The following is a 13845-nucleotide window of genomic DNA, read 5'->3' on the forward strand; positions in this document are numbered from 1 at the left end:
TGTTAGTTTTAAGCAGCCAGTACCGCTGAGAGAAGAGATAATTAGTAATCTCTTCCTTTATGTTCACCATCTACAGGGTTGTGAAACCAAAGACAGATTTATTCCCTTTGTTCAAACCTATGAAAGGTAACAGGATGGATTAGGTACTCCTGAGTACCAAGCCAGAAGAAATGGAGTTTATACAAAGGCGTGGAATTACTGTAAAAAAAAAAGATAGCAGCATTTTCTTCCAAGAACTCAAGACAAATTTTCTGAGCTTGCCTGTGTCAGCTTTTGAGCAGTTAAATAAGCAAATTTAATGTTCTTTTAATGTAAAATGCTAATGATTTATAATGTTTCAGACCAAATCTTGAGTTTTCTATTCATTTTTATCCAGGTGCCATTGGTGGGAATATGTATTGCTGGCATGTGAGAGCAGAATGTGGCTTTAAATATGCTGGGACTTGGTCTGATGTTTAGAAGTATTACAGAATATAATAAGATAAACATTCTTTATTGCTTCCTATGCCTTGAACTGATCTACAGCAAACATTTTTTTTAATTACTTCTAATTCTCCCTTGGCTTTTTTCATAGATCTTTCCACACTAATGCCTTATGTGCCAACTCTTAAACAGTTAAGCTGAGGCTAAAGCCTGACTACTGTGATAAAAGATCTCCAAATTTCACCTGCATGTACAACTCCAGAAGATTTCTGATTATTTTTTTCTTCTTCTTCTTTATTTTAGGACAATTATATGCAGAAAGACGGGCAGCAAACAGCAGAGCGTGAAAGCCATTGATGTTAAAATTGAAACCGATCCCTTTGTGAATGACCAATATGATGCTTTTTGTGTAAAGGATGAAGGTCAGCACTGATATACTATTGAAATAATGCACAGTCATTGCTGTCTTGCAACATTAAAAGTTTTGCCTTCAATTTTTCTACTGCTGAGAGGCAAAGAGGGAATGTTAAGGAATAAATCTTTATAGTAATTGCCCGCTAAGTGTGCCAACTGCTACATTGGTTGCAGGAAATAAATTGCATTATCTTTTGTCTTTGCTGCAGTTTAGCAAGCTCAAACAGTACTACTGATCTGGAGGAACCCATTTTGGTGTTCACAGAACACACTTTATGGAAAAGAATATATCTGACACCAATATAACTGAGATGCCTGAAGCATCTCCCATACTCAGCACTGTAACTGAATGTACCTTGGAAAGCTGGCTTCCAACCGCAAAATACTGTGCTGTTGCATATCTATCAGTATACAAAACTTGTATGCAAATAACTTCACTGCCTCTATTTTAATTTTTTTGTTTTGTTTTTGTTAACAAGTGTAGACCAGCCTGCTAGGGACTCAGGGATATCATAGGTGATTCTGAAAACCAAAGTATTTCCAATTTAAGTTGATGCTTAAACTTTTTGTTATTCAAATGCCGGAACCCACAAGCAAAGATGGAGTCTGAAGGCAAAAAATAAATTGTTACTGAAAGACAGGATTGTGTAAAGAAATTTGGGAACCCCTGAAACAGATTGTTGATGTCCACAGTGAAGTGTCACATCTCGTTTCCAAGAAAAGCAGGGGCAAGCAGATGGCATTTACTGAGAAACAATAAGTTCACAACACGGGGGCATTTTGATAAAGAGTCAGAGGCAGCAGTGGGCATGAAAATATGGTTGAAGTAAAATGTGGCAGAGGTGATGCATATTTCATGTGCACCCAGTCATTCAAAAATCACAGAGTTTGACTGACCATCGTCTCAAATAACTCTCGTGTTATCAACTGCAGGCTCCGTGCTGCTATGAGCGATGCCAGCTCCATCACCCAGTTGCTAATGTTGTCACACAAGCACCTTTGTGCTTTCTTCCATGCTGCTCCTCACATATAGGAGCAGCTCCCTGTAAACATCTGCAAAACTCTCTCATTGTCTTCCTTCAAATCTCTCTTTTGTCACCATCCCCCCCTCGAGAAAAACCTTGCAGTGGGTGGGACAGCTGTGGGATGCTGAAATCATTGCTCTGGCCACTATTGTTCCATTGTGCCCTTGTGCTCCCCTGTCTGTCTCCACCTGCTGCGTCTGAGCTTACACGTAGATGCTGGATCTTGGGGAAGGAACTGTTTGCCTTTTGCATTTGGTTACTGCTCACGGTAAAGGGGCAGTAAAGGTGGAGATAAGAACATAGTCTGACAATGCTTGTTGGAGAGGAGTGCTACATAGGACTCAGAAACTGCATAGTTATAACTCAGGGGAAAATTTGCGTCATTTGCGAAGAAGAGGCAATTTATGAACAACTTGTTTTGTACGAGGCAGGGAGTTTCCTGATGACAGAGTGGGATGATTGTGCCAATACACTAACCAAATAGTCCTCACACACAGAAACGTTTCTGGATGACAATAAGGGCCCCTCTTCTTTGAATATATAAATTTTTGGATGCAGAGTCGATGTTTGAATAGAAAGGCTTGAGCAAAGTTGTGTGGCAGAGCCTAGTCTGTAGTTGGTATGAAAAGAGCAAAGTCTGGAAAGGAAATAGCCTTAACACGCAAGTGTAACACACAGTAATATGCAAGCCAGCACAAAGCAGTTGACTGATGAGAGAACATCCTACATCTCAGGGATGCCACTTTCAGTTTTGGGAAGTAAATGTCCAGTAAGAAGCAACAACAGCAAACCCTGCACCACAGCCTCAGACACAGCATATCTGTTTCGCTGTTTTGTACATGTGGCTAATAACTACACACCTAAGTTACGATTAATGAATTGTTTCTTACTTGAAACCTCCGAAGTATTTTTTTTTCTTTCAGAAAAGTGGACATTGCTTTTAATTGATACAATTTCAATTATAATACAGTAATACATTAGTATTAAGACCTGTGTACTGAAATCAAGTACAAAAAGCAAGTTGTTTTGCCCTGCCGAAAGTGATATATCCCAGGTTTCTTACATTGAGACCTATGTCCTCATACACAATAACCACAAGCCCTTTCATTCTTCCATATCCATCCAACCAATAATCTGCAGTCCCACATGAAATTCGTCAGGTTCTTTCTCCAGTATTTCTTAACCTCACCCTCTACCCATCATCTCCCTGCCTTCAGGGCATTCTCAGCTCCTTGCCGGTCCCGGCATGGCTGGCTGGGCAGGAGGCAGCATGTGCTGTGGCTGCCTTGGAGGTATGAATATGCTGGTTTGTCCGCCCGTATGCAATGCTGATCGGCTGGCCAGCAGTGCTTGTGGGAACAGGTAAGAGCTGGGTCCTACCTGTGCACATCCCAGAGGAAAAGATGCCTGGCTTTGGATCTTTCCTCTTTTAAACTCATCTTACCAAAAGGAGTGGATGCTCAGCAGCTCTCCTTTGTCAGACTTGGCTGAACTCAGCCCAAGGCTCAGACAGACTGACAGGTTGAGGATGGACAGAGGGAACAGTCACATCAGCCTTCTCTTCTTTAGAAACTAAGTTGATGATATATCTCTTCACGACTCTATTTTCAGTTCTTAGGGTTGTGCAAAGGGCATCTTGAACCACCGTGAAACTTCTGGTACAAACCATCACAAAATTCCCTTCTTAGGCCTTGATTTACATTAACTTTTACTTAATTAACATTTAGCACACAAATGAGTTTGGCTGAATTGCTTAAATATACACCTCAGCATGCCTCAACAGCTGGGGCAGTGGTCAGATGCTAGCAAGAGCTCTGGGTGTGCTTGCAGGATCAGGCTTTTACAAATAAAAATCCCAAAGAGAGAGATACCTTTTTTTGTGCTTCTGAAATGGATTTTTTTCTGTACACACAGAAGAATCACAGCAGCCTTTGATACTAAGAGTTATGTTTTACAGGGAATTGGTACTAAGAGTTATGTTTGACAGGGAAAAATGTAGCTGTAATGTTTTATGAATGCTGTGAGTATTGCTGCAGTTTCTGCAGCACAGAGAAATGTGTCTTCTCAGTTTCTCAGAAACAAATGTTTTATGCAGCCGTTAGAGTCAGGAAGACAACGCTGTACCAGCTCAGGCTCTGCTGAGATCAGAAAGTTTCTCTCTTAGCCCTGAGTGCCAAAAATTACCTAAAAATATATTAGATTCTACCTATTCTGAAAATGGAGTATCACACATAAGTCAGATCTGGCCCACAGAGTGTGTATTTATTCTCTATGAAAGCTCATAAGAAAATGCCTCAAAGTATAAAAGAGATAAAGCAAGAAAACCAGAAAGCTGGAATTTTTCCTGCCAGTCTTATTTTTTTGTAGGACTGCATACCATTCAATTTCATATGTATATAATCCTCTCAGTTCCCTTTCTTGTATTTTTTTTTAAATGCAACAAAGGAAAGATCTCTTTGTTAATAGCTCCCAAGTTTTACTGGTTCTTTCTTTCGGTGACCCACTGATATTTACAGGCAACAACTAAGATCTCTATTCCATAAGACTTTGATTTGCTGCCACCATAGAAAAACTAAACAGGCAGCAACTTGTAGTAGCGTACAGCATAAATGCAAATAAAACTTTGTTAAACATGACTGCTGGCTCCAGATACCCATCAAAGCTTGGTGGCTTATGTACATATTTCAGTTTGCCTTTTTCAGCAGTAAGAAAAAAAGAAATTAGTGCATTCTTTACAGCAAATATATTAAATGTACTTTAAAAGAGCAATCACACTGCGATTTGCTTTATGTAATATTTGAAGCATTTCTTTGTATTTGTCATGCTTTGCTATCGATATTAAGTTTTTCATTTTTTCATTGCTACAGCTTTCTTTTCCAGAGCTTTGCATATAGCTGACAGTGAATTTCCAGCTACCTGGTGATGTAATTTAAACTAGTAAATGAAGTTATTCTTACAAGCCCTATCTGATGAAAGAGGTATTGGCATCCTAACATCGGTGGCTTACAAGCAGCACTTATATTGGCTATGATTGAGTCTTGGTTCTTTGTGCTCTATTTGTACTCAGTATTTTTATCCAAAAAGAAAAAAAAACATATGCTTTAGTGTCTCTGCAATCAAGAAGGAAAACAAACATCCACACTCATCTTTCAGAGGGCTGAGCGTTAAGAGTTGTGCTTTCCAATTTCTTAATGACGAGATGACATCCTATAAATTCCAGTGGTCTCTCTGGAAAAACTCTGCTGAATTGGGCGGTTGTAACAGGCGATGTTTTATTTCAAAGAGGATGTTTCATGTCAGCTTTCAGAGCATGGTACACTGTTAAAGTAGCAATTGTAGATATTCAGATTTCAGTAGATCCCCAGTTCTGCATGGAACCTGAAGTCTGCATCTTTTTCATGTTGATTTTTTTTGCATTGAGCTTAGGCTGTCCTTTCTGTAGACAGTATTTTATCAAGACATCTCAAAAAAATCTTTACAAACTGATGAGATGCTTGGAGTTTAAATCAAGAAGATGCTTCTGGAGGAATCTGGATTGAGGAAGAGGGGTGCTGTGTTCTTAAAGTGACTCGTGTCGACTCTTTGCCAGAGATCACCTGTCACAAACTCCTTTCCGCACATAGTTTGGAGTCAAAGTTACTCTTCAGAGGGGCCGTAATTCCTAAAAGCCAATCATGACTGAAAGTGCTAACTCAATTAGCAAGAGGAGTCTTCAGTCCCTTGTAAAAAATAGTTACTGAGTCTCTAAGAGGTCTGTACCCAGAGTCATCATTAGCCCTGACATATCTATGTTCAACACTTACATCTTTGCTGTGCCAGTTATTCCCATTCAGTTGTCAGATGTTGACTCTATCCTGATTTCTAGCTATGTATATTGAGTTCTTTATTGACTGTGGTGATTTTCACTCCAGGAGACAGTCTGTGCCAAATTACTGCTGACATGAGGATCTTCTGTGCACTTCCACATTGCCATATATCTGTGCTGTGCTCTCTTGCTCCATAACCTAATCTGTCCTTACTTACTGCAGGTCAGCTACCAATGTATGGAGCCCTGTTAGGTGTTTGACCTCACTGTCAATATGTGGCTCAGATTTGCAACACCTCATCTTCATAAAATGGCATCCAGAAGGTCACCTGCTGAGTCTCCTGCTTGCAGCTGATGTTAGGACACCAGAGCTCTCTGTGGCAAACTCAGGAAGGGTCACGATGTCCAGAACCAGAATCCAAGTTTCCAGGTTTGAGGATGTGATCTCGCACACAAGCAGGCAGAGCATGGGATCCGCTGGATGAGGCCTGAGTGCTGAGGCAAAATAATCAAGCACGTCAGGCTCTTCTACTGGGAAGCGTGCGTTGGACTCATCTTTTAGCAAGCACCAAGAAAATACGCTGGTTTACAGGAGGATAGATGAGGGGAAAAGCAGTGCTCCAGATGGAGAGTTCAGCACCCGCTCAGCACTGGAGGAGCCTGGTCCTTATCTACCAACGTCACCACTCCAGGCAACCTCTGTAGTCGCCTTAACAAAGAGCACTGCTGTTCCTCCAAATGACAAGCTGCTGCCAACACATCCTCTGTCACGCTTTGTGGACCAGATCTGCCTCCTCTCTTCCAGCAAGAAAATGGCCTGATTGCCAGCACTGAGCACAGGCTGTTGTTCCAAACAAGCCCATGCTTTGCCACCTCCTGGTACAAAGGCCTCAGACAAAAACCTGCAGGGTGTCCCCAGAAGTGGCTCAGTTTGATGAGCTGCTGTGCCAGTGTCACTTCTGTACGTGTACCAGAAAGAACAGGTTTGGCAAAAGGCTGAGCAGGAATTGTCATAGCAACTGAGACTGCAGCAGGACGAGGAGCCGTAAGATACTGCAACCCTGAAAATTCCTGTACATCTTGCATGGGAGAGGACATCAGCAAAATGGATGTAGGAAGTCAAGTACATCTTTGCAGGGTATCAGCTTTCACTTCGTCTTGTCCATGCTGTCACTCAATATGATCTGCAGCAAAGACATGACCTTATGAAGTCTCATATGAGGGATTCAAAAGTTCAGTGTACAGTGTTCATCCATGAACATCTTTTAAACCTCTCCTTTTCTTTCTATTCACACATCAGCCAGATCTCTCTTTCAGGATCTCATTAGTCTCTGTTGCCACAAGTTGCCAAATTTTACAGTAAAGCTGTCTTCAGCTTCCTTCTTTCCTGGAAGGTTATAATGTGCTTTTTGAATGTGTTTGTCATAAGGTAAATGTATTAACTAATGTAAGTGTTACTTTTTTGCTTCCTCTGGCCACAGGATTAAGAAGCAAGGCTTTGTAGATAAGAATACCCTCTGACGTATAATTGTCCCATACAGCCTTGGGATCAATACTTCCCTCAGAGCAGATACACAGCTCCCATTTGTACCGACGGAAGTAGCTACATAAATAAAGTATATGAAATGCAGGGGTCTGTAGCCTTCCTATGAGGCAATAAAATATTTTTTTTATTCCTTTCATCCACATCAATCTCTATTCATCCAACCAGTTCACAGGAAAGGCATTAGCTGCTAACTGCTCCTCACTTCCTCGGATGCCAAGCCTCCATAAGACTGTACATAAACTGAGCTTTGTGTAGCCTCAAGAGCTTGTTTTTTCTGTCAGTATGTGTGTGCATAACTCACAAAACTTCTGAAGGTGTTAGACAGTATATATGTATGTGTACAGTACGGAGAATAGACTTCAAAGCTTTGACTTCGGTAGTGTGTCCCTTAAATTAGTGGCAGATGTTTTCAGCGTACCCGATTGAGAAGTGGTTAGCCAGGTCTATCGGACAATTTCTAAAATCCTGATCCAAAAGAACCTTCACAGAGCATGGATATTTATTGTAGGATGTTCATTTCACTACGAGGTAAACAACTGGCAACTTAAATACATCTTATTTCTAAATAAACATGCATTTACCTATGCCTGGGTCAGAAGTGGGTAGATGGTGGGAAAAGCTGCAGCCAGGACTCACAAGGATCTTGCAGAATGTCTCTAGGACAAAAGCAGGAAAGCCTGAGCTTTTGCAGAAAGTAGATTGAAAAACGCTTTTCTGTCAAAACTATTGCCCATTGAAAACCGTGGACGTGAATTGGTGTCAATGGAGATGTTGTTTGTAAGATCTTGTGCTGATGCTGTCCTAAAAGTAAACTCTAGCAAAGTAGCAAGGGTGCTCTCTGAAGATGTTTCTCCTTCTCCATGTTTAGGACCATAGTCTTGGAGGTCACTTTTTCAGCTTCCAAACAAAAGTCTTTCCAAGGAACAAAATCTTTGCTTAGCCAACTAAGTAATTAGGTTTTTGTAGCACGGCAAACTGTTTCAACAGGAGAGATCAATACTAGAACACAGACCTGGCCCTAAGTTTCCCTTATCCCATATAATTACCAGAACTCTTAAGCTGTTACCTATTAGCCTTTTCATTTTTGGTTGTTCTGTATCAGGACAAAAGCAGGTTTTGAATCTTGAGCTATTTTGGCAAGTGGAACAGTTGTTTTTTCTTCCACAGTCAGTAAGTGCTCTTGAACCACTGAAAAGATCCCAGATTTGAAAAAGAATATACAAGTGTTTATTTATACCAACACTACACATTTTGTCCACTGGGTTTCTTGGTAAGGTCATCTTCTTGCATTATAGGTTATTTTGTTTTGTTTTGTTTTGTTTTTCTGTAACCAAGAGATGTCTATTCCAAAAAGGACTGTACAAAATCTGGAGAAAATGGGGACATGGCAAAACCCTCTTCAAGAGCACTTCTGAGAGAGGAAGACCTTTGAGAGAAGAGAAAATACAATGCCTAGAAGTTCTCTAGAAGATCTCAACCCACCTTGTTAAGAATAGCCAAAAAATCCTCTTTGCACTTCTGTCATGCAGCCAAAACCTCAATGAAATTGGTTTTGTTATTGTTTACAGTAATTTCTGCTTCCTGGTTCTTAGCGCTGTCAACAGAAATATTATCAAACAACATTCTGTTAGATTTTATATCCCAATAAATTTAGCTCTTCAGATTCTCATAGAGAGCAGAGCTATGTTACCCCTGTTTTTTGTTAAGTTGAAGAGCATGAGTCACTATTTATTTTAGGATGTCTCTAACCTAAAATAGGGGAAATTTTAGTATCTGGGAAGAAACTTTTGATTTTGAGAAAGACTAGAAGCTTAGAGATAGTCTGAAAAATGACTGTTGTCCATCCGGGCCTTTTCTTTCCGTGACCATGAACTGGGTCATTGCTCAGCCTCTGACCACTTGCTACAGTGTAGTGGACAATAAAGCGCCAAACAATTTCACAAGCTTTTCTGCAATTAAGAAAAATGACTGTATCCAAGCTTTTGCTTTCCAGTCCCAACGTACCCAAGCCTTTGTTAGCCTTTGTAGAAGCAGGCAGAGAAGACAGCTGTAGCTTGACATCCTGGGCTGACTTGTTGGAAGCAAGGCCCCTCTAGATGCACCCCTGTTACACACTGGTAACATCACAGTTATCAATCACATCACAGTTATAGCCCAATATACACCTTCCCAATTACAGTTGAAAAGAGTTATGAAGGAGCATAAGGGCATGAATCAGACGAGATGTATGAGTTCTGTGGACGCGTGTTAAGTTTGTCCTGGGGGTAACTCTTTTAGCACCCCTATTAGCACTGCATTTAAAGCCTGTTGCAAGGTCTCCACAATCTCATTTCTTTTTTCTTTTCAGACAAGCCCTGCGGGGACCCACCGTCCTTCCCCCACACCATCCTGCATGGCCACACGGGCTTTGAGATGGGGGACGAGCTGCTGTACGTTTGCGCCCAGGGGTACGTGATGGGCAACAAGGAGACAGCGTTCACGCTGCTCTGCGACAGCTGTGGGGAGTGGTACGGGCAGGTTCAGGCCTGTGTCAAAGGTAAGCTCACCCAGCAGACGGAGCATCCCTCCAGGAGGTCGCAGCCTCCCATCGACCCGACTGAGACGGTTTCAGGCTTAGAGGGGTGTCTCCTGGGCACGTGCAGTCCTGGTGAAGGTCTTGGTGACTGGAGCATCAGTGTCTTAGCTGGCCCAACAGGGCTTTTACCATCCCGTTGGTAGACATCTCCGGTAAACCACAGGAGAGGACAATGTATTCATACTTATATGAGCATAAAGTTTCTTTCTGGGTAGCAGGAGCCACTCAAAGTAAAAAATTGGAATTTTTTCATGCCATATTTATTTTTTCTGTATCTGCCAACCCCATTTCGGGGATTCACTGAATCTTATCCCAGGGTTATCATTCAGCTCCTGCCTTCCAGTCCACCATCTTCCTTCTTTTTCCCACAATACTGTTTTTCTTTAGTACTGAACATAATTTTTAATTACTGGAAAATAACCTTTGGGAAGAGCCTTCACCTGTATGTTTAATACACAGTTGGACTCGATGATCTTAAAGGTCTTTTCCAACCTATACGATTCTGTGATTCTGTGAATATCAGAACCAGCCCCTTTCTGGAAACCAGCTGTTTATAATCTTGTATGTGCTCATTCTGTTATTGGATGAGGTTTGTAACTTTTCAATGTACTTACTTTGTTTACTCAAGGAAAGGGATGACTACGGACATTACAAGAAATATCAGAGGTATTTTTTTCAGAGTAGTTCAAAAGCCATGCCCAGGCAGCGTTAGTGAGCCAAAGACATTGTTTACCAGATAGAGCACACAATGCAGGTTTTGTATGTCTTCTGCTATGTTTATTTTCACATAAAGCCACAGGGTTGCTACAGAGCAGGCTACTGAAATGAAAACTCAGTGTTTGTTCTCGCCTTTGGGAACCTAAAGCAAGTACAGAGAAAAGCCGGTGTCTTTTTGTAGGCATGCACTAAGCGTGGCCTGCACGCAAATAACATATTTTCTTACCATAGATATGCTGAGGCTGTCCATGGCTTTATCACTCGTTCACCAGCCTTACATCTTCATATGATGCTACACGCTGAGGCCCCTGAGAGAGCATCCTCCTTACAGAAAAGACAAGATGCCATGGTGGTACTGTGGCCCCAGGGAGAGAGGGGTCAATACCTCTCAAAGGCACGGCAGACCCATACACAACTCCCCTGCTTCTTTATATTTTCTAGGTTGAATTGAGCTGACCATCCGTTAGGTGTTCTTGGATTTTTATTTGGGATGCAAAATGGGTACTACAATAGCTGTCCATTTTTTAGGCGCCAGACTTTGTCTGCTGGCTTGTAAGAAGCTGGTTTGGCTGAACTGAGCTTTTACTTGCCCTTTCCTAGGAGTTGCTTTAGCACTTTTGAACTTCTGGCCTTACGTACATGATAAATGCCCCTTCCTTTTGGTAGGTTGGGAAAATTAAAGACCTGTGTAAGTTAAGAGAGCTGCTCGTGCCACTGAAGAAGTCTGTGACAGTGTGGCGGAAATACAGTTTGGGTTAGAGCTAAGCAGTGAGATGGAAAAGTTAAAAAAAAGTGTATTATTTTTTAACTTGCCCCAATAAAAAGGCATACAACTTTTATCTGGTACCATGCTTTCAGGATTTTTGTCTACAAACACAACAGTAGCTACCCAGATATTTACTCCATTAAAAGGAATGAAAGTGGATTTTCTTACCAAATAACTTGACTCAAGGAATCAGGCTTTTGTTAAAACAACAGAAACAAAATGTAAAAGCTCTGGGAAATTTTAATAATGACATTTCTTTAATTTAAACCTTCAAGAAAATCCACCTTTATATGTTAGTTCTGCAACAAACTTTTAACTTTCCCCTTGTTTAAACATAAGCTAAATAGTACCATGAGTTCAGATGTGGATGCAATCTGAATTCTGCTTTCTCATTCTCTTTCTCACGTTACCCTGCTCAATCATAAAGCTCACGATTTTTCCACGATTCTTTTATTTAAGAACAGCCGTGAGAGTATCTTACTATTTTTTTCAGAGAGATATCACACCTTTAAGATGACATTTCTGGCAAAACAGATAAATTTTAAGCAAAGGAATGGGCAGCTGTTGGGTAGCTGAGCTATCTATAGGAAGGGGAGCATGGAGGGAGAGAAGGAAAAAGAGTATCTACATCTGATAACCCCGTGGGTCTGAATCGCCTATAATCCACACCAAGTTGATACTTCTGTTTCCTTCACTGAGGTTAGTGAAAATGCTAACTTTACCACACGTAGAAATAAAACTGTATTACACCAGAGTAAGGAAGAGAAAGAATCAGGCCATTTAAGTTGTATGTGTTTCACTGTTTTCCCTGGACAAATAGTCTATTTCCCCTGTTTTTCCTGAGCCTTTCACACAGCCGCAGGGGAGAGAAAAATATTTTTAAAAGAAATAGGAAAGTGTGGCTGTAAAATCACAAACATCAACACTGGAACTTGAGAGCAGATGTAATATTGTGGATTATGATTTTTAAAATGATTTAAATGTAGACTTCATGCTGAGGGGCTTCCTTTGATTAATGTTTTTCAACCACTTTAAGGACGTGGGATAGAAAATAGTGTATGTGTTCAATTAATAATTATATATTCAATCTTCCTGATCACAATTATTAAGAAAGGAGGCTTTACAGGAAGACCGAAATGTGTGATGCTAGGTTTCATTATTTTTAAAAAGTAAGAATTCAGTGAAAAAGAACAAAAAAATAGAATTTAATTAAAAGAAACCTGATTTACAGTTGACAGGTATTTTGGGGTCATAGTAGAGAGGAGAGTAATTATTAATTAAGTACCCCAGAAGACAGCACACACACTGCTTTTTAAGTGCTTTGAGGCAAGAGAGTAACTTCCCTATCATGAATGTTAATGGCAAGACTTAAAGGAGAATTTATATCTGTGTTGGCAGAGTGGGCCATTTCTGTCCTCACTGGCTCACAACAGAGGAAACATGATTGTAAAGCCGCTCCAATGAACATTTAAGTGCTATATTTAGAGGCTGGTAAGATGATACAGTTCCCTTGTTCCATACCTGCGCTGGGTGAGCAACTGGAAATGTGAAGTGGTCCCGATGATCTTACGCCAACACAACAGGACCATAGGGAGAAAACTCCAATCAGAGGATTAAAAGACATAGAGCCTCTTCCTACATCTTGCACTGTCCCTGAAACCATATTCTCTGCTGCTTTCTCCACCTCATCCCTGAAACAGCGATAATGTTTATCCAGTTTCATAAAGCTTTCTGAGATTTGTGGATGTTACATCTGCGTATTACTGTCCTACTCGGTCACGGCCACATCATAATGCCCAGTTTTCTAAGCAGAATATTGGACTAAACAGCAATAATTGGGTTTTCTCATGTTTATGTAAAAGCATTGGACCTGCTTTACATTCCCAGTTGCTCACCCAGAGCAGATTTGGAGTCAGGGAGCTATCATCGTAGCAGCATCTAAATATAGCACTTAGATGTTTGCTGAAGTAGCTTTATGATCATCTTTCCTTTCTTTTTTGATCCAGTTAGAATAGATATGGTCCATTCTAGCACCCAGGATGTAAGTGTACAACTGTACAGTTGGCAAATCCATAAATAAAATGAAAACAAAATTATGCATCAATACACGCATAATCCAAAATATGTTGGCAAAACTTGGCTATGGGCATAACTGAACAAAATCATTCTGGGGTTATATTAAGTAGATTCTGGACACAATAAAGTATGTTGTAAATTAAGAAAACAGTATATTGCAAATGGCTTTAATGTACATTGCACACACCAGGTAATGGACTCTAATTTTTAATCAAGTTGCTTTTTAAGAAAAAAAGTGGCTCTGTATAATTAGTGTTTTCCTGCAATTTGTCATAAAGAAAAGACGCTGTGTTCTAGCTGAAAACACAGGGATATTCAACTCAACAAAGCAACCTTAAGCAGAGAACAGGGAAATACATGTGTTTGCAGTTTATTATTTTTTCTATTTCTGTGGAGAGAACATATTTGTTTCACAAAATATATCCTGAAGATTGGCATTGTAGTAAGGTCTGAAAGCAGACGCTACGTGCCACGCTGTGGCTGTCCTGCAGGCACAGA

General features: G+C 40.6%; 1 protein-coding gene across 1 annotated transcript in view; it reads left to right on the forward strand.

Moving 5' to 3' along the window:
* The window catches only part of SUSD5 (sushi domain containing 5), a 43043-nt gene that overhangs the window by 22589 nt on the left and 6609 nt on the right, over positions 1–13845 (forward strand). The window contains exons 3-4 of the mRNA XM_072851418.1: positions 727–845; positions 9561–9749. Coding sequence (XP_072707519.1) covers positions 727–845; positions 9561–9749 — 308 coding nt within the window. The remainder of the gene's footprint in view (positions 1–726; positions 846–9560; positions 9750–13845) is intronic.

The sequence above is a fragment of the Ciconia boyciana genome, chromosome 2 (genome assembly GCF_034638445.1).
Source record: "Ciconia boyciana chromosome 2, ASM3463844v1, whole genome shotgun sequence".
Classification (NCBI taxonomy): Eukaryota; Metazoa; Chordata; class Aves; order Ciconiiformes; family Ciconiidae; genus Ciconia; species Ciconia boyciana.